Source organism: Leptodactylus fuscus, chromosome 1 (assembly GCF_031893055.1).
Source record: "Leptodactylus fuscus isolate aLepFus1 chromosome 1, aLepFus1.hap2, whole genome shotgun sequence".
In the NCBI taxonomy this organism is placed as follows: domain Eukaryota; kingdom Metazoa; phylum Chordata; class Amphibia; order Anura; family Leptodactylidae; genus Leptodactylus; species Leptodactylus fuscus.
The window spans coordinates 285,348,196-285,375,094 of record NC_134265.1 but is presented as its reverse complement, the minus strand read 5'-3'; the positions used below and the strand labels follow the sequence as shown (position 1 = coordinate 285,375,094).

At 40.6% G+C, this 26,899-nt stretch overlaps 1 protein-coding gene across 5 annotated transcripts in view; it reads right to left on the bottom strand.

Moving 5' to 3' along the window:
- The window catches only part of TRIM2 (tripartite motif containing 2), a 93,647-nt gene that overhangs the window by 5,301 nt on the left and 61,447 nt on the right, over positions 1-26,899 (bottom strand). For all 5 annotated transcript variants that reach the window (XM_075288298.1, XM_075288288.1, XM_075288264.1 and 2 more), the window contains 10 exons: positions 21,045-21,223; positions 17,895-18,132; positions 12,820-12,971; positions 12,303-12,483; positions 11,340-12,063; positions 8,232-8,335; positions 3,730-3,897; positions 2,046-2,214; positions 1,478-1,548; positions 373-513 (listed from right to left, as the gene is read on the bottom strand). In XM_075288298.1, coding sequence (XP_075144399.1) covers positions 373-513; positions 1,478-1,548; positions 2,046-2,214; positions 3,730-3,897; positions 8,232-8,335; positions 11,340-12,063; positions 12,303-12,483; positions 12,820-12,971; positions 17,895-18,132; positions 21,045-21,178 — 2,082 coding nt within the window. In that variant the 5' untranslated portion in view covers positions 21,179-21,223. The remainder of the gene's footprint in view (positions 1-372; positions 514-1,477; positions 1,549-2,045; positions 2,215-3,729; positions 3,898-8,231; positions 8,336-11,339; positions 12,064-12,302; positions 12,484-12,819; positions 12,972-17,894; positions 18,133-21,044; positions 21,224-26,899) is intronic.

The window sequence follows — 26,899 nt, the reverse complement described above, 5'->3', positions numbered from 1 at the left end:
TTTTGTTGCCTAAATAGGCTTAACATTGGTGAGGTAAGCAGTGTCAGCTATTATGGGGGGTATAGTAACTCCAATTCAATTTATTAAAAAGGAGTAAAGTTTTTTCACGTGTGTTTATCACTATGTATATGGTTTTAAATATTTCCAATAAAGAATTGAAGTTTTATTTTTTATTTTGCCATGTCAATTACTCTTAATATTTCAGACACACTTCAGTATGCCAGAATTGAGATCTATGCCAGTAAGGAATTGGCATAGATCTAATTTTTAAATACGGATATAGTTGTAATGGTTAGTTTGAAGTCAGATTGCAATTTTATATACATAACTAGTTGGGTGTGTGCTTCTGGCACTAATAACATGAGCTCTTACTTGTATTCTACTATTTCCCCAGTCAGCAACTATTATATTTCCATTGGAATCCACGGCCACTCCAGTTGGTGCATTAAACTGACCATTGCCTTCTCCATTTGATCCAAACTTCAAAATGAACTCACCATCTTGGTTAAATACCTGCACGTGGGTAGAACAAGAAATCTACATGAAACTACATTTCCAACTTAAAAAAAGCCAAAACCTAAGGCAACACACGAAATGCAGGTAAAAATGCTGTGTGTGTGTGTGGGGGGGGGGGGGGAGACGACACAACACACACGATGCAAAAATGTTTGTATTCTTATATAGATTTTCTGCTGTATTTTGCATTTTTATCCCCCCCCCCATCTATGTTTATAGGTAAAACACATCATTTTCCCATATAAAATTAACATGCCATATTTTTTTATGCATTCATTTTTTGCAGTGGTTTTTAATGTAATATGCAGAAGAGATTAAATATCTCCTTTTTGAACAGTAAAACGCTGCATTTTTTTTTCCACTGCCACGTGTGGCCTCAGCCTAAAAACAAACTTATATTTTAAAAAGCCATAGAATTGTTTCAAGGTCACTATATCTATATGAACAGACAGTTAAATAGAGTAACCATACCCACTTTCCCCACCACATTTCAAAAGTAGAATAAGGGCTAGTTCACACAGTTTTTTGGCAACAAATTTGGACGCGGAATCCGTCAATGGGAGCGGCAAAAAGAAGCGACATGCCCCTTCTTTCAATGGCTGACTCAGCCATGGCGTGAAAATCCCTCCCAAATAGACCCATTCATTTGGGCCTAAAATCTGGAGCGGAATGCCAGTGCATTGCATCGGCATTCCGTTGCAGCTAGCTGCGCAGTATGTTCACACACGGAATCCATTTTCCGCCGTTTGGACATACCCTAACTGTTGCAAAAACACAAAAGGTCACAGAATTTTGGCACAAATAAGCACAAACAGTTGTAAATTCATACTTTGTGACTTCTACTTAAAGTATCAGATTTTCTACCAAAATCCTGACAGAACTCACAGCATCAATAAAACACTTGTTGCAACATAATTTAGTCACAATATTCCAGTAACAGTAATCGGTAAAGATGTTATACCTTCACGGAATGGTTATGGAAGTCAGTCACAATAATTTCATTATTGCTATTTACAGCTGCAAAGTGGGGTCCTAAAGAAATGAAGAAATATACATACATTTAGTGTTTGTGTGTAACATTAACATGTCAAGGAATTAACATACTCCTTGTCCCAGGATAACAAATCATATTGCACTACATGCAATTTTATGTCTAGAAATTAAAATTTCACACTTAAGCATATGAAGATAAGCAAAGGAAATTGACACTAAAGCATGCTAATATATTCCATCCCATCATTGATGGGGGTCACTGCCAAGACTTCCATTATCTTTCATTGAGGCAGCTGCAGCATTAGTTAAAAACTGTGGTTACATCACAAATTTTCCCCTTATTTGTGCCTTATTCTTTAGGAATGCCAGGGGGGTCTCAGAGGTCGGACTGCCACTGATCTAGACGTTATGCCATACTGTGACAATATGCCATAACATTATCAAATGGACTGATCCTTTTAAGGACAAAATATAAAATGGAAAATCGGCCATACAAACTTTACTTAGCTGCTGTATATGTCCAAGAAAAACTGTACCTGCAAACTGCTTGTCCCCATTTCCTCGACTTCCAAACCTGGTTACTATTTTACCGTTGGGCTGGAAGATGAACACGCAGCATGCCTTGTTGTCTACAACTATTATATGTCCGTTGCGATCAACTGATACACCTTTGGGACCCATCAATTTTCCCGATCCAATTTTTGTCTGTTAAGTAAATACATATCTATCAGTATAAGAAAACAATAGTTCCTGCTTCTTCATAAGAAACCAGTGTCTATAAAGAGGCGCTGCTCCGAGGATCCTGGCTCAGTTGGAATTTTTTCTCTACCCCCTTACCATACCCAAGCAATCATTTCATTTCAATTATGTTCTCTACTGTCAGGTGGGCAGTCCTGGGCTTAGACAGTCTAGGACAGCTTACATTACAGTAGAGAGGATAACTGAGTTGAAACTACCAGAATTGGCCGCTTGGAAACTGTGGGAGCTAGAGAGAATTTCCAACTGTGCTGGAATCAGTGGCTCTATTAAAAAAAAGTTGGTAGAGGTAGTGAAAGGTCCAATTTACCGGCTCATTTACATATCAATTCCCTGACAGCTGGGTACAACTGACCCATATATGATGTGCGGCATTCCCATCATTTAAGTCATTGAAATGAATTGACTTTCAGATAATAATAATAAAAAATAAAAAAAAGTGAGCCTGGCAGTCAGAGAGATCCACATGTATCAAGTTAAAGAGGTTGAAAAGAGAAAAACTTTGGTGCTTTATTCAAGAAACAGTGCTAATTTTGTCTAGTGGCTGTGTCTGGTATTGTGGCCTACTACAATCTATCCACAAAAGGATGAGCTGCAGTACTACACTTTGCCAAAAGTTTTACACAGTTTCTGGAAAAAAGTTTTGGGGTTTTTTGCTTGCTGTACACAATTCTTAAAAAAAAAAAAAAAAAAAAAGTATCATTAGTATATAATCTATGACAAATTACAATTATTTAAAATATAAAACACATAATCTTATGATCAACATATAAGATAACCATATAATGATAACTTTGTGCATGCACATCTTTTTCATAATTTCCAGAGAATATTTTTTTTTGCATTGACTGAAGAATACATTAATATGTATATCAAGGACTGTGATGTTTTTAGGTTTAATGTATTTTTGATTAATGTTCAAAGTCATATCAAAGAGATATATGCGCTCTATTCTGTCAATTCAAAATTGGCTTTCATTATCACAAACAACGACCTGTCAATTTCATATTAATGTTCTTCAAAGGAAAGGAGTTGAGATAAGTTTGCAAATTGTCTCTAAAGTGATTTTGGTGCTAAATTGATCGGACAATCACGGAAAAGCCGACAGCCGCTATTGATTTCATTAGCGGCAATGCCTCTTCTGTGATCCTTCCATTTTCAAAAAATCAAACAGCAAAAGCAGAGCTGCCATCAGCAAGAGAAGGGCCAGTTCCACTTTTGTCACTTCTACCAATCTACACTATTTATTATCCCTGTAGTATGACATCAGTATGTAAGTGCAGGGATAAATCCTAGCAGGGCTTCAGTGGCTAATAGCTGCTCCTCTCCTGCTGCCACAAATGTTTTTTATGGTAGAAGGAAAGGGGATGGGGGAGGGGGGCGCATGCTAAAATATATCCATACTATATTCTTTTTATACTTTCGCAGATTTATGCTGTCTGTAATTCCATAGAAACAGTTTACCTTGAATTTTCCATCATTGGAGAATATGCTAACCCACTTATTGTCATAATCTGCAATAATGATGTCACCGCTTGGGTGCACTGCCACCCCTGTTGGTCTCTGCAGCTGTCCTGGCGATCTTCCTCGAATACCAAAACGACTTTTAAATTGGCCATCATTTGAAAATATCTGCAATACACATAATATATAAAAAAAAAATTGTATCAAGGCATGTACAACAAACACTTATCTGTTACTACAGAGATTCCCTACTTGATTTACATGTTGTCATATCTCCTAAATCTGTACAGTTTTATTTAGCTAAAAAACACTGTAGAAAGAGTGCCCCTATGTACATTATCCTTAAACCCTTAATGAATACCTCCAATTAGAACATTACTTGTCACAAATGAATAGCACAAATGAATAAAAGAAACTTTGTAATATACCTTTATCATAAGATAAACGCTTCAAACGCAGCTACTTCGCCCTACTACACTTAGCAACTAAGATGGCTCTTCTGACTATACTATATCTAGTCATATTTCTTCTCCAAGCTCCTTAGAAACAAAAGGACTATAAGTTACAAGGTTCTTCTTTTCTCCTTTAATTTTTAGAGCCTGTTTTGCTTGTTTGTCATCTTTTATTTGTCTCTCATATATAACACAACCATTTGGGTAATAATTTACTCAATTTAATAGTGCTTTGTGTTTCCTGTATGAACTCATTAAAGTGTGTTTGCGTCTGACTGTTAGACAGACATGTGTATATGTGAGTGAGGTTTCTTCTGAGCCTAGTAAGTCAGTACTGGTGGCAGTATGTATTTGGAGTGTGTGTACTATGTTGGGGTTTGATTAATGCTCAGTTTGCAGCAGAGTGAAGGATGAGCGCAAGATTGAGTGGAGCAGAGTGAATGTGCTAAGAAGGTCTGTGCAAAGAAGGTCTGTGCATGACATTAGTCTTTTAATTTGCATAGATAAATTTAAATCTTAAGATAGAAAGTATATAGACATTCACTAGGACCTGTTCTTTATTTTGATATCTAGAATTACTTTAATTTCACGTATATGTTTTTACAATACGTATCCCATTGTAATTAGGGATCTTATATCTGCCCCAAATACAGGGGAAAGCCACCCTGATAATGTGAAAGTGATCAATATTAGCTTGGTCATTTAGCAGTTCTCCCTAGATCATGACACATTACCAAATGAGACCTTAATGTATATACAAGTCTGACATAGGCGATTTAAAAATAACAAAAAAACTCCCACATTTCTGCCTTCTCCACTCGCCGCTTGTGATCATACAATTCTCCTTATGGCGGAGACCCCACTTCGTAAGACACTGCTTAAAAAATAGTTTTTTGCTATTTATACGTTTTACTCAGTGTTTTCTTTCCCTATTAAATCGATTGGGAAAAACATGCGAAAACCCAACTTCCATGCAGCGTTTTTACACAATGTGTGGATGATATTGAACAAAATTTCATTCATTTTGCTAGTACTGTAAAACACGTTTTGTTTTTTTTTCCCCTGCGATGTTTCTGCAATAAATGGATTATGCTAATTGTTGTATTACTAACACCAAATGATTACTTTGATTCATATATTACTTCAAAACTTCACTTACACCTATGAATGCACATATAAGAGTGAATAACAGCATATAACAGACACTAATTTCAGTATAATGTGGTTAGAAATACATTCAGAATTATGCCATTAAGTCTGAAGAAACAATCCGCAGGAAGTAATGCAACAAAATGATTTATAGCATTTAAATCCAAACCATTCCTCTGTGTCAGCAGACAAATGAACACAGTGGAAATTTCCACTCAGTGCTCTGAGATCAGAATCTGAAATGAGTTCATATCCTGTAGAATGAAAGCAGAGCTGCATCTACAGTCATGGGTAAACACAGTACATTATGCAGCCCATTAAATGAGCAGCTGGATAGGCTTTATAGACAATGGAAAGGCTAACAAGCCGATAACATTCTCCTACAGTTTTAATCACTTATCGGACATGGCTCTAGGTTGAAGCTCCGGCTGCGGAGTGAAACTAGGACCAGTTAAAATGGGAAAGACAGTCAGAATGATAGTCAGATGTATCATGGATACAAGAGAGATGGTCTTTTTGGTGAAGTCCAAGATATTCTTTATGTGCTTGATTAAACCCCTGTAGAATTACTGAGAGATTTGGGTGAATAAAAAACTTAATAAATTTTAATCAACTAAATATAACACCGTCATCATTTAAATTACCATATCTCCAGTAGTAGCGCCAAAGGGATTTAACCCCCTTAGCGATATCCATTATATATGTATTGTGGATGTATACCCAGTGTAGATTCTAGCTTTTCTGTTGCCTGAGGAGAAAATTAACAGGTTCAGGGCCGTATTTGCCATGATGAGAGATGAGTAACTCGTCTCAGGTGACAGACTGCAGAACCTCTGAAGAAGTGGCACTGGCACCTCCACTTTCTCTGGCTTTGATTAGCAGCAGTACAAGAAGGACTAACAGGATGGAGCTTTCCATCCCCATCTGGTTTCCTGCTATGCCAGCAAAGTTGTAAGTTGAAGTGGATGATCCTGTGTCCTGACAGACAGTGTCACAGTGAGTGTAAGTGACCTGGCGCAACCTGCTTCTCCCTCTCTCCCCTCCAGTGCCTGGTGGCCACCACAAATTTCACGCAATATCATGAATGATTGTGCTCTGTGTCTGTGAACAGGCCTGTCTGTGCCAGAGCAGTTGTCATGAATGAATGACTATCGTCCACCTGCCTGCAGACCGTCAACATGTGACAGTCTGCATGCAAACGGAAAATCGTTTGTGACAGAACACAAGCAAATTCACATCACAAATGCAGTACAAAACAGAATTATACTTATGGTGCGGTACCTAAATGACTCTGGAAGGGAGAGAGAGAGAGAGGCGGAATGTACCAGGTCACTCACAAAGAAGCAGCTGCTGCAGATCCCCTCCCGCTCATCCAACTGTAATTTTCAACTTTGCTGGAGGTGCAGGAGAGAAAGCAGGGAAGAATGGGAAGTTGTCTGAAAAGCAGGACACAGAAGCGGTTACTTCAGATCACCGCCCATTCCCTCACCTTTAACTTACAACTTTGATGGCAAAGCAGTGGTGCAGACACGGAGAGGAAACGGTACTTCTGGAGGGGAGTAAAGGAGCGACAGGCTGTGCCAGGTCACTCACCCAGTGGCAGCTCTAGATCACTGCCTCCTCCACTGACCACAACTTGCAACTTTGCCAACACAGCCAGGGAAAATGGAGGTGCCAGTGTCACCCCTTCAGCAACTCTACGATCTGCTCATTAAAATGCTCAATCTCGCTGCTTCATAGCAGATGCGGCCTTGTGTGTACAGAAACTGAACCTGCTCCATATGAAGCAGCTGCCAGTTCTGTTATACAGCTGAGACTTCCAAGATCAAGGACCACTCCAACCCTTGCTGTTTAACCCCTTAAATGGGGTCTCCAAATAGTTGTCATGGCTCCCAGGCCTAGTAAACACTCCCAGGCTTGCCATCTTAGTACTTCCTTTAAGGCAAGGTTTAGTAAGATAAAACTGAGAAGCACAATACACTAAAATACAGGCATATTACAGTGCAATATACCAAGTAGTGCATTTCAAGTGAAAAATGTTCAGGGCAAAAGAAATATTAAAAGCTCAATAAACCCCCCCCCCCCCATTTATCACATAAAAATATCTAAACAGAGTAAAAAAAAAATATATTTGTATCACCGCATAAATAAAAGTCTGAACCATTAAAATATTATGTTAGTTATTTTGCACAATGAGCAATGCTAATAGTAGAATTGTGTTTTTTCTTCCATTGCACCTGCACATTTTTTCTCAATGTATTAAATGGTGGCAGAAAAATACATTTTAAAAGGTAAAAACTTACTGCAGCGCACAAAGATTAAGCAATCTATGAAGACCATTCATTTTGGTAGAATACAATCATCATCAATATGATCTTCCGACACATATAACTTGTCAGAACAACATTCTGGCTGAACTTTCCCTTTAAGCCTTATTCACACACTGGTTGACAGGAACAATAGTTGACAACTGCACAAATTAAAATTAAAATACTAAATACAAAATCACAACTGCTAAAATAAATGTATAATTGGGAAGCATTGGCAGACATGGTTTTTCCAAGCAGGAGCTACTTTCTGTCAAGCCATATTACTGTCTGTCTGTCTTCAGAATCTCTTGATCTCATCTTCAAAAACCTGCCAGTATGTAAGCTTCTCCTACCCCAGACACCTGCAAACTGACCCTCCTCTTCCATCTTACTTCTTAGTGCACTCAATGAATTTATGCTCCTTTTTACTATGCATTAACAGACTCGCTTGAGTCCTCACTTTATGGCTGTACACAATCTAAAGTGGATATATACTTCCTGTGATCTCTACAGAGTACAATCTTCCCTTATCGCAGTGCTATGGACAAGCCTGTAGCACAAGCCCAGGTTCTTATAAAGAAAACAAACATACCTGGACACATTGGTTGTTGCTATCAGCAATCAATATTTTTCCATTGGTGGATGCAGCTACTCCTTGAAGATTAGTAAATTCACCTTTATTTCTTCCTTTTGTACCTAAAAGTGATAAAGGAAACAATTTGCTGCAGTAACTGTGAGTCAGGCAGGGTATTAAATCTCCTTGTATAGACTGTCATATAGGCAAAAGAAGAATTATTATTATTATTGATTATACAAAACAAAAATATTATAATTAGAGATGAGCGAACAGTGTTCTATCGAACACATGTTCGATCGGATATCAGGGTGTTCGCCATGTTCGAATCGAATACCGCGTGGTAAAGTGCGCCAAAATTCGATTCCCCTCCCACCTTCCCTGGCGCCTTTTTTGCACCAATAACAGCGCAGGGGAGGTGGGACAGGAACTACGACACCGGGGGCATTGAAAAAAATTGGAAAAAGTCATTGGCTGCCGAAATCAGGTGACCTCCATTTTAGACGAATAGTGGATTTCAAATCCGGGTCATATGAGAATGTGAACTTTGTGACTATGAGACAGGGATAGCTGTACAGGCAGGGATAGCTAGGGATAACCTTTATTTAGGGGGGAATGTTATTAAAAATAACTTTTTGGGGCTCTATCGGGTGTGTAATTGTGATTTTTGTGAGATAAACTTTTTCCCATAGGGATGCATTGGCCAGCGCTGATTGGCTGAATTCCGTACTCTGGCCAATCAGTGCTGGCCAATGCATTCTATTAGCTTGATGAAGCAGAGTGTGCACAAGGGTTCAAGCGCACCCTCGGCTCTGATGTAGCAGAGCCGAGGCTGCAGAAGGGTTCAAGCGCACTCTCGGCTCTGATGTAGGAGAGCCGAGGGTGCACTTGAACCCTTGTGCACCCTCGGCTCTGCTACATCAGAGCCGAGGGTGCGCTTGAACCCTTGTGCACACTCTGCTTCATCAAGCTAATAGAATGCATTGGCCAGCGCTGATTGGCCAATGCATTCTATTAGCCCGATGAAGTAGAGCTGAATGTGTGTGCTAAGCACACACATTCAGCTCTACTTCATCGGGCTAATAGAATGCATTGGCCAGCGCTGATTGGCCAGAGTACGGAATTCGGCCAATCAGCGCTGGCTCTGCTGGAGGAGGCGGAGTCTAAGATCGCTCCACACCAGTCTCCATTCAGGTCCGACCTTAGACTCCGCCTCCTCCAGCAGAGCCAGCGCTGATTGGCCGAATTCCGTACTCTGGCCAATCAGCACTGGCTAATGCATTGTATTGGCGTGATGAAGCAGTGCTGAATGTGTGTGCTTAGCACACACATTCAGCTCTACTTCATCGGGCTAATAGAATGCATTGGCCAATCAGCGCTGGCCAATGCATTCTATTAGCGTGAACTGAGTTTGCACAGGGGTTCTAGTGCACCCTCGGCTCTGCTACATCAGATTGCTACATATGATGTAGCAGTGCCGAGTGTGCATCAGATGTGTAGTTGAGCAAAACTGACTCAGCACTGCTAAGTCTCTGCATTCGCATAGGAATGCATTGGCCAGCCTTCGGCCAATCAGCGCTGGCTCTGCCAGAGGAGGCGGAGTCTAAGGTCGGACCTGAATGGAGACTGGTGTGGAGCGATCTTAGACTCCGCCTCCTCCAGCAGAGCCAGTGCTGATTGGTCGAGTTCCGTACTCTGGCCAATCAGCACTGGCCAATGCATTTCTATGGGGAAAAGTTAGCTTGCGAAAATCGCAAACTGACAGGGATTTCCATGAAATAAAGTGACTTTTATGCCCCCAGACATGCTTCCCCTGCTGTCCCAGTGTCATTCCAGGGTGTTGGTATCATTTCCTGGGGTGTCATAGTGGACTTGGTGACCCTCCAGACACGAATTTGGGTTTCCCCCTTAACGAGTTTATGTTCCCCATAGACTATAATGGGGTTCGAAACCCATTCGAACATTCGAACAGTGAGCGGCTGTTCGAATCGAATTTCGAACCTCGAACATTTTAGTGTTCGCTCATCTCTAATTATAATATAAATATAATAGGGAGTCATGCAGAGAGGAAAGTAGTACATAAAGTACTTTTCTCTCCGCGTGTTCCGTGCAGACACCACATGGAAAACACACTGACCCAATTATAATCAATGGGGTCCGTGTACTTTCATAAGCTTAATGCTTGTCAATGCGTTCGGTATTCCGTTCTAATGTGGATTCCCCGAACGGAATACTGAACGCAGATGTGAACCGGGCCTAACTAACCTTTTTAGGTATCCAGCTTTGATTAAATAAGAGCACTTTCCTTTGTGACTTACTGTATTACAGTGTTGCTTTTGTATAATAGTGTTGCTCTTTTTGTAAATTAATCAGATTCTTCTTTATTTCATTTGGTTTTATGGCGAGGAGTAGCAAACACTGCATTTTATTCTGCTTTCCATTTTCTCATGACATGTTACTTTTTTCCTTGAGTTACCACATCATCTGTTTAGCATTATAGACTGAACCTATTAAAGGTTAAATCCAAAGTCAGAGAAATCCACACTTTTACTTTAGGAAGGAACCCCTCATTAGAAGTTACTAGAGAATACAGAATTGAGCATTGCATGTTGTATGCATTTGGTGTTTAACAGGCTAAACCTTTATTTTGTTACTAATGAATTGGGTGCTCATGAAATTGCTCTTATTTTGCATTAGTAGAAATATTTTTTTCATGAAAATGTACAAGAAGTTTTTGCGATTTCCTATGCTTGACAACAACATCAGTAAATAGCCCAATACCCTTATAGAAGATTCTGAGCTATAATAGTAAACATTTTACAGAATAGCTCCACCAAAACAATCATTTTGTGAACTAGGATATACTCTCTAATTTTGTTTACATGGGATCTGGTAACCTAGAATGGATGGACAAGGGGTATGACTAAGTCACTATTATTAGCTTCTAAGATGGTTGCAGTTTCAGCCAAGCAGTGACATAGAACAGTGTTATCACTTTATACCATTATTACTTGTCATTGCTTTGGGGAATCATACAATTGTCAGGGTAAGCCATGAAACAATAAAAACATTTTATTATTATTTATATGAGTATATAAATGAGATTAAAATACAGATGCCACTTACCTACTCTAAATATCAAATCATCCTCTATTGGGTTTTCTTTCCTTTTTCCTGTACTGTACATACTTGCTGGCCTCTTCACTGCCTTCTGTTTGACGTGCCCACTTCCAGGAGACTTCACTCTCCTCTTGACTCCCTCTGTTGTAGGGGACACATCAGCAGACTTCACCACCTTCAATTTAAAGGGGCTCCCTTTAATATGCTGATCATATAGTCTCAGAGATAGAGTAAAGTCCCCCTCCTTTGGGATCGTAAACAAATATTCATAAGTGCCGTTTTTATTGTCTAGAATTTCTCCATCTGTGACACTACCGTCAGGCGTAAATAACTCAGCTGAAATATAGGCACTCCCAGTTTTGCACAGTTCACCGTCTTTGTCCTTTGTAGTAATTGTAACAGACATAGGCTGACCAACAACACTCTGTCTTAACCCTTCACCAGTGGCTACAGTTTCAGAAGCTACAGCATTTGTGGTCAGTATAGTTCCGAGATTGTGAATAGACTTTTTCAAGCCTTCAGTTTCCACAATGAAGTCCAATTGGTCATTCTCATGAGGATGTAATGGGAAATCCTGCTCTGCCAATTCGTTCAGCTTATCACTCATCTGTTTCTTCACTAACAAGACCTCTGTTTCCGTCCCATGGTTAAGTGCTTGTGCTGTAAAAGTGCTGCAACTTTTGATACTATCCTGTCCTTCAATTAACGTGTCCAACTGGGCCTGGAGGACCTAAGACCAAAGTACAGAATACAGTAGTTAATATTTAGCTAGCAAGAACGCCCTTCCCTAGATATACAACCCACAGGCTCAACACAAGTTTGGCTTCTACTAGATAAGTCTTTTAATAGAACAGATTCTACATACAAAACCTGGAAATGTAAACTAAGTAACTGACTATATATATACCTATGCTATCTATAAGCACCTGTACGTATGAACTTTGTTGTTTAGCGACATAAGTAACTTACTTTGTGTTTCAGCCCATAGTTCACTTCCAGTTCCATGAGTAACACGCTCTTCCGAACATTTAATGTTTTCTGTAGGTCCTCAAAAGTTGAATGAATTTCATCGACGATGCTGGACTTCTGTGCAGCGAGCTGGTTGATGATTTCAGATACAACCTGTAACGCAGAGTCTATTTCTGGTAATCTAAAAAGATACAAAGAAATGTAATGATGAAGTCATACATACATCTATAGCAAAACAATAGACAATAATACAAACATACATATACAGTAAATAAAGCAGAAGAAGTATTTTTCAGCATACATCTACTTATTGTACAGCTATAGTCTAGAGTAAGCTGTTGGCAAAAGAGTTACATTATGCATTAGATCCAGTTATGTTCTATGTAATGGTAATTGCTTATGGTAAGAAACACATTTATTTATGGCAAACAACCAAGACGTAATGTCCAATTAATCACGACATGCTGCAGAGCACTACATAAAAAAAAAGCAGGCCTGCTCTGAAAGAGACACATACCTCTTCTTGACGGCATCCAGCTGAGCCTGTAGCGCTGCCTTATGTTGCTCCACCACATCTTTGAGTGGCACAGTGGGGTGCTCGGCATGTTCCCCGCCAGTACAGTCTTGGCACATAGCAGTCTCACATGACTGGCAGTAAAATTCCATCACCTGCAGCCAGGAAAACCAAAATGCAAAATATAAATTATTCTTAACCATAAATTGTATAAAAACTTACATTTTGAGAACAATATATTAGCACTAACAAATGTATATAGTACAATTATGTAATTGATAATACTATTTTAACTAATCCCTGTTTTACTACAGCAAAAAACTCTAATAGCGTATTCTAACCTGCACAATAAATAAAATTATACCAAATCGGCTATAGCAACTAAAATAGCGCCATGCGGTTCCACAGCTTAGGTCTGGTATTGCAGCTTAGCTCTAAGCTACGATACAAGACTAGAGATGAGCGAGTAGTATTCGATCAAATACCTCCTCGCCATAGGTATGCGTGTAAGCGGCCGAACACCAAGGGGTTAAGCGCATCGAATATTTGATGCGTTTAACCCCTTGGTGTTCGGCCGCTTACATGCATACCTATGGCGGGGAGGTATTCGATCGAATACTACTCCCTCATCTCTATACAAGACATATCATCAACTAGTGGTTACTTTCATTATGGGATCACAGTCTGACCTGTTAAAATCCTTTAACTCTAAGAGTGTAACATAAAAAAAAAAACACATTACACCCTTTTTTATGCATACACAGTAAAATGCCCCCCTTTTTTGACCTCACAAAGTATATTGGTCTCTGCACAATCAGGTCACAGCCTGATGTTCTTCATCCACGTGACATCCTGTTCAGCGCACCATGGAGGCCAAAGTGGAGGTGGGCCTGGACAGGAGTGGCATGTGTAAAATATTGGCTGCTACCTGTTAGAATAATACAATAGGTAGTGGCCAATTAAAAAAAAAAAAAAAAAAAAAAAAAGTCCCATAATACAACCCAACGCTGCAGGGTCCCAGTGATTTCTTGTGAACCACACAATTGCTTGGGTTGTGTTATAGCCAAACCCTCCCTTGAACACATGGAAACTGAGGCCAGGGATTAGCTGCAGCTGTCATGTTAATATTTAGTTATCAGAGACCTATTATTACACAGGTAGAACACTGCTTCAATACTACCTGCATGTGTGATATTTGATTTTCTTTGTATCCTCATAGGTCATGCTGTTTGCTTTCTAGTGTCCTAAATCTCTTCAGTAAATATTGGACACCTGTCATATTTGCTTCTCTGTACACATTATGTTATTCATTTTTCATGCATTAACAGCATATTTTATTCTATATGGTGGAAATTTGTTGATCCTATGTTTTATTTTATGTTGTATTTTATTTTGTCACCTGTTAAATATTATTATGTTACAATATTCATGGTTAATTTTAGCTGCTGACAACACTCTTCTATCTTATGGTACATGGGTGTGGTAAAGGTACACTATTTTAGAGTTGTCCTGATGTAGAAACAAAGAAGCTTTAGGATGATGGGGAACACCCCCTCCCATGGACATAAATGAGTTATGATCTTCTATGTAAGGTCTGCTTCTATCTTTCTTCTCCGTCACCTGAAGATGTTGTGACCATCCCACAAGAGGCCATCAACCAGATGAAGAAGCATGAACCAAGCTGGAACTACAAGATATCCAGATTGAAGAAACCCAAGTATGATCTTCTTCTATGGTGTAAGCTTATAAGACATTGAATGATATTTCTGTTATTCTGGAAGTTTTCCCTGTAATTAGTTTTCCTTGAAGACACTAAAAATATAATCACCATGTTTTTATAAGAAGCTTAATCCTTCAATCATGTTACACAATGGGTCAACATGTGAGTAAGGATTTCACCAAATATTATATATATTTTACATCACCTATTTCTATTATAACTGATTTTTGTGTTTAGATTTGCATCAACTTTCTGTGATTTTATAGGCCATGATCAATGTCTGACCATGCTTATTTCTCACATGCTGGATTAATAAAGAAGTGCGGTCACTGCATCATAGTATATGGAGTGCTGTGGATTTCTTACCAAAGGTTCGGGAAAACAGAATAGGATGTTCTAATAACCTAAACATTAGAAATGTCCTTGTAGTTAGTATAATGCTTTATTCTGTCCAGCAAATTTCTAGAACTGCTGGGGCCAGGCCAAGACTCCAACTCACTAATCATGATGTACTAAAGAATTACCATTTAGAATTAATGGTCAAAAGGATTAGGTGGGTTCAAGTAACAAGATTGTACACATGACAAGCAGAATTACTTGTGATCCTATTTACTCAGCTCCTTTCACTCCCTTCTGCTCATTGTCCATTCACGCGACACTACAGATAGGAATCCAGTCACCCAGAAGAACTATTGTTCACACAACCTAATGAAGGAGAACAGTTACTGAGGCAATAATATCTGCATACTTTCATATTTAGAATGGTATGAAATTCTATAGAAAACATTGTTCTTTTTTTAGCATGAAGTCAGCCAAGGAGCACAATACATAGATTAACCCCTTAAAGACACAGCCCAAAAGTGACTTAAGGACCAGGCCTCTTTTTTCAAATCTGACATGTGTCACTTTAAATGGCGATAACTTTGAGACGCTTTAACTTACACAAGTGATTCTGAGATTGTTTTTTCGTAACACATTGTACTTCATGTCAGTAGTAAATTTTCGTCGATATGTTTTGTCTTTAATTATGAAAAAATAGGAAATTTGGTGAAAATTTTGAAAAAAATGCAGTTTTCAAACTTTGAAATTGCAAGCCTTTCAAATAGAAAGTCATACTACCCGAATTTTTTCATAAATATAATTAACCATGTCTCTGATTTATGTAGCAATCAAATTTTAATCACCCTTTCATTTTTTTCAGATATTATAAGGCTTACAAGTCAAGCAGTAATTTTCCAAATTTTCAAGAAAATTTCCAAAACACATTTTTCAAGGGACCAGTTCAGTTCTGAAGGGAACTTGAAAGGCCTCTCTAATAAAACCCCCCAAAAGTCACCCCATTCTAAAAACTGCACTCCTGAAAGAATCTAAAACAGCAGTTAGAAAGTTTCTTAACCCTTTCAGCATTTCACAACAATTAAAACAAAATGGAGGTCAAATTTACATTTTTCAATTTCTGTCACTAATATATTCATTTAGCCCTAGAATTTACACATTTACTAACCAGACCCCAGACTACATATTACAGATACCGGCACCCACCGATCTCGCCGCGGGGGGTGCCGGCGGGGGGGGGAGAGATCGCGGCACCCTTTGTTTGCGGTGGTCATGTTTGACCATCGCAATCAAAGGGTTAAAACCTCCGATCGGTAAAAGTACCGACCGGAGGTTATGGAAAAGGGTGATAGCTGTCAGTAACAGCTATCACTCAGTTCCGATTCCGCCCGCTCAGCTAGTGAGCGGGCGGAATCACCATGACGTATTATTACTTCATGGTGCGCGAAGTACCTCGCGTCTATGACGTAATAGTACGTCAAAGGTCGCTAAGGGGTTAAAACTGTGGTTGGCACTTAAAAGGCTGAAAACCCCTGCAGACCTAATAGACTTACAGCTGAGAGGTGAACACAGCTGCATCCAGTCTAGACAATCCTCTGTGAGCTAAATGCAAATGATACCCTGTACCTGAGCAAATGCAATGTGATCTAGGGCAGGAGAGGACTTGTGTTGTTGATACATTTAGCACAGAAAGGATTGCCTACACTAAATATACATATCTTCGGCAGCTGTCAGGTGGACAAATGTGCTGCTTCTGGAGGTACTGTAGACATGAATCGGAGACCTATTATTATTTAATTGCCAGACTCGCCTCCCTTAACCCTTGCAGTGAGCTCATAACTAATATCTTACTCCTGTTGGGACAAATCCTTTAATCACTGTATAATGATTATTTTATCATTCTACTATAGCCATCAGTATCTATACATTTTGGTTTCCACAGCAATCAGTGATGCACACCACCCTTCATGACCATGAACCTTACACAGCATATAGACCAGGGTCGTCCTGATGGGACAAACCCTTTAAGATTAAGAACACACAAGGCTGGTTTGTTGTAGGATGTCAATGGTGAAGATCCCGCAGTAAACCTACCTGTGGCAAAAATAAACAACTGAAATTAGCTGTTTCTCAGTGCCGCATACAGCCACAATTCCCAGGTGGTAGGCCTGGTCTCAAGGACGAAACCCACATCTTACACGACCGTAATTTAAGTCCGCAAATGGTCCACAATTGAGGGTTTTCAATTGCGGGTTTTCAATTGCAGACACATTATATTCAATGTGGCCTCTTACACCACCAGATATTTTATCTGTGGTGTGGCCGGGCCGCAACCGTGGTCAGCAATTTGTAGGACATGTCCGTAATGGCCGTGAATTGCGGCACTGCACGGACTCTCCCATAGAACTCTATGGACAAGTGCGGCAGGACGCGGACATCTGCGGAGCCTATGTTGCCGATAAGCAACTAGTGTTGCTGATCAGCAACTTGCGGACCGTATATTCAATATGGTCGTGTAAGACCAGCCTAAGCCATAATTCACACATTGTGTATTCAAAGCTTGCAGCGCAAAACACTCTGCTCTACAAACTTTTTTCTGCAGTGGGATTTATTTAAAGCTCACCCACTACATTGTTACTCTACATCACAGTGGTTTAGACACTGATTTTGCAACAACTTGTGCACTGCGAGTACTCCCCATGTGTCCCTGGGCTTGAATAGGATTGGTTCCCACTACTGTCATGTCGGTTTTAGTAAATAGTTGTGTTCCCATGATATAGCAGAACTTTCAGAGTACAGGCGTCAACACGACTGATCATAATTCTCAAAGAGAAAGCTATACCATACGAGTTTTCGTTCTCTTTTGGGCCTGGTCCACACCTAAAGCAAATGAGGACTGCATGCAGATCTGGAATGCTAGAAGGACATCGCTGGTTCAGACAGACAACAAAAACAACCACTATTATAATACACATTATACTTGTATAAATTCAGTAAATCCCATGATACACAAATTTCTTACATTGCCATCATGATTAGGACACGACAAAGGTTTTCCAGCAGCAACAGCATTCACTGTCTCCAGAATGGAGGACTCTTCTATACCATTATCTGGACTCCGCTGCAGCACGTCCATCAGGTTAGTAATGAAGAAGTTATTCTGTAGCGCAGACACACCCTTCTCGGGTAGAATTGAGGTCTGGCGGCAGACTGGGCAAGAGAGGGTCAAGCTGTGAGCTGGAATGTAATTCTGCAAACACCTGAAATGTCACAGAAAGGATACCGCAATAGTTATACATTGTCCAGAATCACTGCAAATACAGATCGCCTCACCTGAACTTTTCACTACACTATCTCCTCCGGGTAGCTTCATAGCAGAGTTCACTTTATCAACATAAGGGTTATAGTAATAAACAAGGAGATAATTACATTCAGGATAAACTTGCAAAGGAAAATAATCATGGATTATCTTGGCTGGTTGGATGAACATGGGTTATAAAATAAGGGACAGTGTCTCATATTGACCTTGATAAGACAAACTATTGCATTATTCTTATATATCGCTTTAGCAAGAATGCTTGTCAATATTAGACAACATTTAAGACTTATTATGCACCACATATGGGCCTGCAATTGGTTGTATATGCTCTAAGGAAAACTGTGACAGATACCAAGCAGTGACATCAACCCCCATAAGGATCCACTGGAGAGAGAGGGAAAAAAGTAGTAGTATACAGTATGGTATGTGGTTTTCTTTTGCGGTGGTCCTCTGTATAGTAAAGCACAGCACTTTCCAGAGAAAAAGGATACGTCAGGACTCTTGGACTTGGAGTATTTATTCAGATTCCTGACACTAGTCCAACAGTTATCTCATATGCAATTTCTATATAAAAGGTTTTCTACTTTTTGGTAGAATCCTATCAATGACTGCAGACAACTCAAAGGGATTACACAACGTTCACTAACATTGTTTGATAGTGCGGTCTGAGCATATAGACTCCCTCTATTGGACTGAAAGGGTCCCAGGTACTAGATAGAGGGTCACAACCTTTTAACTTGGTCACTACCATAGCTTGGCCAAGCTTAACTATCAATATATCCCTGCTCATTTGGGAACACCAGTCCACTAAAATGAATGGATTTCTCTATTTAGCAGAAAGCTGGTTGTACACAGATTTGGCTCTTTATTAAATAGGTAGACACCTTCAGAATATGTGAAAAATGAAGAATCCATACAATAAAGTTAGATATACTGTATATTATAGAGAGGTAGTGGTGAATACTGCACAGACTGTCTTAATAAATAACTAATAAGTAGTTTACTAGCATTGAAACAGATTAATATGTAACTAAAATAAATTTAATTCAATACCTGAACCTTTATGGTTGAGCAGTAAGCACATGTCATGCACACGGGTATTGTCAGTGTCAGCAGCATTCATAGTCCAGGATAGTTTAATATTATAAAGGACAAGGTTTAAGGATATCACTTGTGAACAATGACTGACCAATAACATAAAACATGGAGGACCACCTGGAGCTCTACTATATAGAGAAGAGAAGGAACTGCTCCACAAGATAACCAATGTTCTCTGGCTCAGTTGACATTTTGACTAATGGAGTTCATAAAAATTACTACCAAAGTCTAAATACGAACAATAAATATACAATGCACATTAATATTCGATCGCCCAGTATTACGCACATTCAGCTCTATGAACTTGCGTCTTTGGTTGAGAGATGTAAAAATGTTAGATTTTAACAAATATCTAATGTTTATGGGCATCCTAAATCTATCTTACTTACTATCTGATACTTACATAACATTACTTTTCTTTATTAGTATCTTTATTATTCTAATGTGAAGCTTTGAATGATCACATAGGAGAAGTTGACAATACTCAGACTGCCCTACTATTGTAAAAAGGAAATGCAGAATCTTCCAATAATACAGTTTTTATTTTCTAATACATTTATATTCATTTTTTACTGTACTAATCTTAATTGACACCATTTATGAGTTCTAACTATATAAATTATCCTATTTAAGGATTTTGGTTTTATTCGTTATGAGATGAATTGTATCACTGATCTAGTACTGCCATTGTTTTGCTATTTTGCAGCTATTCATGTGTACATTGTCGAATTATCTTTCTTTATCGTTGCATAAAAGGGTAAAATGTGTTATATTTGTTCAGCAAAATTAAGACTACGTTATAATAATTTGCTAATTTCTGTGCATAAAGGGGGTTATGGATATTGATTGCCTGTGGACAAAGTATCAATATCAGATCAGCGGGAGTTCAACACCAGGCACCTTCACTGACCACCTGTTTTCAGCAGCTGTCAGTGCTAGAACGATCACAGATGAAGCTGGAAGCAGTTTTTATTCTGTTTAATGGCTGTGCTAAGTTACTACAACTCTGCTACTACTCTCCTGATTGGAAGCTGAGCTGCAATAGCCCAGAACATCCACTAAACAGACAATGGCGCTGTGCTTCTGTCTACATTCTCTGTCTTAATCCTAGAGCCAATGGCTGCTGAGAACAACTGTTCAGTGGGGGGCGCAAGGTTTCCTACCCCTCATTGATCTGATATGGACAATTTTTCCTAACGATAAGTCATCAACGTCCATAACAAAAATGCTTCTGATTTCTAGTCCTTGCTTCAAACTAATCTGTCCTGGGGTCCCTATCAGTGCCCAGTTTATTATATGAGCACATGGGCTGGTTCAGATGCTGTAAGCAGTCTCTTTGTATTTAGTACAGTCAGTGTATTGTGCTGTACACCACTTGTACAGAAGATGGAGGGATTGTGGATCCATCCTAGCTTAGAGGCCCACTTCCCTGTGGTGGCCAGCAGAGGATTCACCTGCTCCCCTGTGGGCCAGTCCAAGGGCCACTGGACCCCTTATTGCCATAATGTCTGGACTCTGCAACACCCACTTACACAACAGTGTGAAAGGAGTTTTGCTGTCATCTGCACAACCTAAAGGTGAGCATTTAAGCTAGTACTCTCTGACATTAGCCTACTCTTTATATCAGTGAAGATATATTACCCTATGAAGCATCTTTCCTTGTCTTTCCCTCTCAAGTACTTTCTTAATATGAAGAATACTCTAAATGTCTATTTAGAATGTTAAAGATCATAGAACAAACAATAAGTAACTCACCTCTCACAAAATGTGTGAAGACAAGGAAGTACTTTTGGATTTTTGTATCGGTCGAGGCATATACTGCAGATTAGAAACTGCTTGTCAATCTGGCGCACCACAGGGCTAGGGATATTGGAACCTTCACTGGCCATCCTAGACCACTGACATGTGGGTTACGTTCCCTTCCACCTTGCACACTAAGGAAGACATAAAAGCAAGGTTAAATAAAACAAAATATAATGATATTTAGACAGCACTGTGTCAATGGAAATGAAGAAAATAAGTATTGTAAGTACAAACATGTTTTTTACAGCATAGATAGGATTTATTATAATTCTGCTGTTAATAAAAGCACTTCGCTATGATCACTTTTCACCATTAAGCCCAGTGGCTCCAAAATGCCCATATAATGATCTATTGGGAATATAAGTAGATTGTGTCTATGACCAGAGCTAGAGATGCTCATAAGTATATACTAGAGCAGGGGTCAGCAACCTCTGGCACTCCAGCTGCTGTGAAACTACAAATCCCAACATGCTTCATTCACTTCCTTAAGAGTTCCAAATACAGCAGAACAAGTATGCATGCTGGGAGTTGTAGTTGTACACCAGCTGGAGTGCCGAAGGCTGCCTACCCCTGTAATAGAGTATCTGCATAGGGAAACAGAGATGCAGAAAAAAAATGCTCTAGCTCACTTTATTCCCTACAGAAGTGCGAACATTCTTGCATTTCTAATTTCAGATATTTATGGCGTATATTTTTTAATAAACCATAACTGTCTGAGCAGAATGATGGTTCAATTAACTGGTCTTATATGCTCATGAGCAGCTAAAGTGTTAACATAAGGATACAACCATTTGCGCTGTTGGTCTCGCTATTGAAATGTGCTGGAAACAGTAAAGCATGTCATATTCATAATGCAGATCACCACACATGCAAAATAAGCACGCTCCGTGTTAACAAATCACTCCATGTTTATTTATGACTGTACTGCTTATTTTTAGTGCATATTTGCATCACACAGGGGCACATTATCATAGTACAGCCTGTCTGACCCAAGAGATACTACAGAGTAAGCAATCTTAGCATCAAGGTGCAAAAAACATACAATACTGCAAAGTCTATTAAAAGAGCCAACTAGATCCTAGATCCGCAACGTCCTCCCTGCCAGCTGCATTGATCACACAGATGGAAAGTTCAGACACCTTGATCACCATTTTTTACACCACCAATATTTCCTCAGTGATTTGTGGTTTGTAAATTTGCCTTAAAAAAAACATTGTATTACATTTACTAATAGTCAGACCCAGTGCCGTAACTAGGTATGGCGGGGCCCCGTGGCGAACTTTTGACATGCCCCCCCTGACCGACACCGACGACCTTGACAGACCCCCTCCTACGCATTCCTGCGCGCTCTATTATGTCCCATAGTGGCCCTTGCACACAGTATTATGTCCCCTAGTGGCCCCTGCACACACTATTATGTCCCACTGTGGACACCGATAAACAATTATTATACTAATATAATAATCGGAGACCCGGGGGGAGAGACCCGGGGGGAATAAAAACATAAAAAACTACTGTTTCTTACCTGTCCCCCGACTCCTACGCTGTCAGCCTCCTTCAATGACGTCACATGACCCGGGACGCAGGCCGAGTTCATGTGACGTCAGACAACTAGGAAGGAGGCCTGGCCAGGATCGTGGAGAGGTAAGTAACAGTGTTTTTTATGTCTCTTACCTCTCCCGGGCCTTATACTCGGGGGTCCGAAAAGACACCCCCCCCCCCCCCCCGAGTATAATGATAGCAGCGGTAGCGGCTGTCACGGGCTCCTAATGTCCCGGGCCCTGTGGCAGCTGCCTCTGCTACTATGGCGGTAGTTATGCCACTGGTCAGACCATGTAAACTTAAACAGTCTGAAAATACACCATATTTACCTTAGGACAGAGACGGTCAGAGGCAAGGATATGGCAGCAAACTACTATTGGAAAATAAATGTATGTTGGCAATATTTTGAGAATTTGCAAATGAGTTTTGGGAAATATTAGCATATAGCTGTATAGTGGGCCCTGAATTTTACTGGTGGTCCCTAGGCACTCCAGCCCAACACTGGGTAGAACCCAATCTCAGCTCAGATAGCTGTCCCATCGGAGTGCTCGATCATCACTATCCAGAAAAACTTCCATAGAAATTCCTGTAAAAGCATGCATACAGCCAAACTGACTTGTAAGGACCAAATGGCATTTACATGGTAACACCCTTGAAAAACAATGATGTAAAAAATAGAACACAAATATACATTGTTGTCTAAATATCAATTTCCACAGAGAAATCAAAGTCATGGTAGTCATGTCACGCGTGACCCAAAGATCAAAAATAAAAAAACTTAATAAATGATGCAAACACTACTACATAAATAAGATAATGTGCTAATGTGTATAAAGATAATGAAACCAAGAACTAAAACTACTCAAGCCATAAATCGGTGATAGGCAAGTCATCTGATTCATCCACATATCAGTGCCTTGCATCAGTGATTGTATATGGAGACTACACACAGACTAGTGACTGTAGGGTTTTCAAACTGCTCTGGTTTTGGTTCACAATCACTGACATGTGTATAAGGCCTTACACCTTGAGATCCATCAAATTTTCTTTCAATATGAAGACAAGAATACTGCTGTACGCTGTACTATTTTTTATTTTAAATGTGGCAGAACCCACAATAGAGACTGTGAATAGTAGCGAAATCAGAGCCTAAAAGGCCACTATACACAAAGCTATTATTGTACTAATTATGGTGACGGACCATTTCTAAGAATGGTTGTTCCTGATAGTTTGCCTACGTAAGGTTGCTGCTACACAATCTACCATGTGGCATTGTAGGAAGGGGTCGCGGGGGCTTTCACTTACAGAAGTGAAATCACTAATTGATTAGCAGCTTTTCCTCATTACGGGACACACAGTTTTGCAGGTTACCATGCTGCCAGTCATAAGGGAAAACCATATCAATTTATGTTCACACTGGTGAAAGCATCAGATGGCCATTCCTGTAGTGCGGTTATAGCCGCCACACAGTGCATTGTGTGGTAGTGCCTTAAACATGAAAAAGATCACCGGTTGAATGACCAAATTCTTGTTTGTCAGGTGATGACATATTTTAGGAATCAGAAAAGTCAGACCCCATTTAAACAGGGTGACATGCTGCCAACAATGCAAACTACATGGAGATAAATTATTATTGGTTAATATAACACCACATTCACAGTAGTGTAGAAGTATATCTATGGCCTGTCCCATAGCCACAACACTCACAATAGTAAAAACATTTGTTCAGCAAAATCTCATGACCCATACATACCAGTCATGCAGTCAAATAGAAAAAGAAGATTGCGGGGCCATTCTTTAGTGATTACCTACTTCTGTGACAAGCATGCAGACCGAATAGTCCGAGTAACAAAGCACAAGCTATTATGGGTTTCCCCTACCTGCATTTTAATTCAGAGCAATACTTCTGGATATAACTGCATGAATAGAAGGGTTACTATTAGAGATGAGCGAACAGTGTTCTATCGAACACATGTTCGATCGGATATCAGGGTGTTCGCCATGTTCGAATCGAATCGAACACCACGTGGTAAAGTGCGCCAAAATTCGATTCCCCTCCCACCTTCCCTGGCGCCTTTTTTGCACCAATAACAGCGCAGGGGAGGTGGGACAGGAACTACGACACTGGGGGCATTGAAAAAAATTGGAAAAAGTCATTGGCTGCCGAAATCAGGTGACCTCCATTTTAGACGAATAGTGGATTTCAAATCCGGGTCATATGAGAATGTGAACTTTGTGACTATGAGACAGGGATAGCTGTACAGGCAGGGATAGCTAGGGATAACCTTTATTTAGGGGGGAATGTTATTAAAAATAACTTTTTGGGGCTCTATCGGGTGTGTAATTGTGATTTTTGTGAGATAAACTTTTTCCCATAGGGATGCATTGGCCAGCGCTGATTGGCCGAATTCCGTACTCTGGCCAATCAGTGCTGGCCAATGCATTCTATTAGCTTGATGAAGCAGAGTGTGCACAAGGGTTCAAGCGCACCCTCGGCTCTGATGTAGCAGAGCCGAGGCTGCACAAGGGTTCAAGCGCACCCTCGGCTCTGATGTAGGAGAGCCGAGGGTGCACTTGAACCCTTGTGCACCCTCAGCTCTGCTACATCAGAGCCGAGGGTGCGCTTGAACCCTTGTGCACACTCTGCTTCATCAAGCTAATAGAATGCATTGGCCAGCGCTGATTGGCCAATGTATTCTATTAGCCTGATGAAGTAGAGCTGAATGTGTGTGCTAAGCACACACATTCAGCTCTACTTCATCGGGCTAATAGAATGCATTGGCCAGCGCTGATTGGCCAGAGTACGGAACTCGACCAATCAGCGCTGGCTCTGCTGGAGGAGGCGGAGTCTAAGATCGCTCCACACCAGTCTCCATTCAGGTCCGACCTTAGACTCCGCCTCCTCCGGCAGAGCCAGCGCTGATTGGCCGAAGGCTGGCCAATGCATTCCTATGCGAATGCAGAGACTTAGCAGTGCTGAGTCAGTTTTGCTCAACTACACATCTGATGCACACTCGGCACTGCTACATCAGATGTAGCAATCTGATGTAGCAGAGCCGAGGGTGCACTAGAACCCCTGTGCAAACTCAGTTCACGCTAATAGAATGCATTGGCCAGCGCTGATTGGCCAATGCATTCTATTAGCCCGATGAAGTAGAGCTGAATGTGTGTGCTAAGCACACACATTCAGCACTGCTTCATCACGCCAATACAATGCATTAGCCAGTGCTGATTGGCCAGAGTACGGAATTCGGCCAATCAGCGCTGGCTCTGCTGGAGGAGGCGGAGTCTAAGGTCGGACCTGAATGGAGACTGGTGTGGAGCGATCTTAGACTCCGCCTCCTCCAGCAGAGCCAGCGCTGATTGGTCGAGTTCCGTACTCTGGCCAATCAGCGCTGGCCAATGCATTCTATTAGCCCGATGAAGTAGAGCTGAATGTGTGCTTAGCACACACATTCAGCTCTACTTCATCAGGCTAATAGAATACATTGGCCAATCAGCGCTGGCCAATGCATTCTATTAGCTTGATGAAGCAGAGTGTGCACAAGGGTTCAAGCGCACCCTCGGCTCTGATGTAGCAGAGCCGAGGCTGCACAAGGGTTCAAGTGCACCCTCGGCTCTCCTACATCAGAGCCGAGGGTGCGCTTGAACCCTTGTGCAGCCTCGGCTCTGCTACATCAGAGCCGAGGGTGCGCTTGAACCCTTGTGCACACTCTGCTTCATCAAGCTAATAGAATGCATTGGCCAGCACTGATTGGCCAGAGTACGGAATTCGGCCAATCAGCGCTGGCCAATGCATTCTATTAGCCCGATGAAGTAGAGCTGAATGTGTGTGCTAAGCACACACATTCAGCACTGCTTCATCACGCCAATACAATGCATTAGCCAGTGCTGATTGGCCAGAGTACGGAATTCGGCCAATCAGCGCTGGCTCTGCTGGAGGAGGCGGAGTCTAAGATCGCTCCACACCAGTCTCCATTCAGGTCCGACCTTAGACTCCGCCTCCTCCAGCAGAGCCAGCGCTGATTGGCCGAATTCCGTACTCTGGCCAATCAGCACTGGCTAATGCATTGTATTGGCTTGATGAAGCAGTGCTGAATGTGTGTGCTTAGCACACACATTCAGCTCTACTTCATCGGGCTAATAGAATGCATTGGCCAGCGCTGATTGGCCGAATTCCGTACTCTGGCCAATCAGCACTGGCTAATGCATTGTATTGGCTTGATGAAGCAGTGCTGAATGTGTGTGCTTAGCACACACATTCA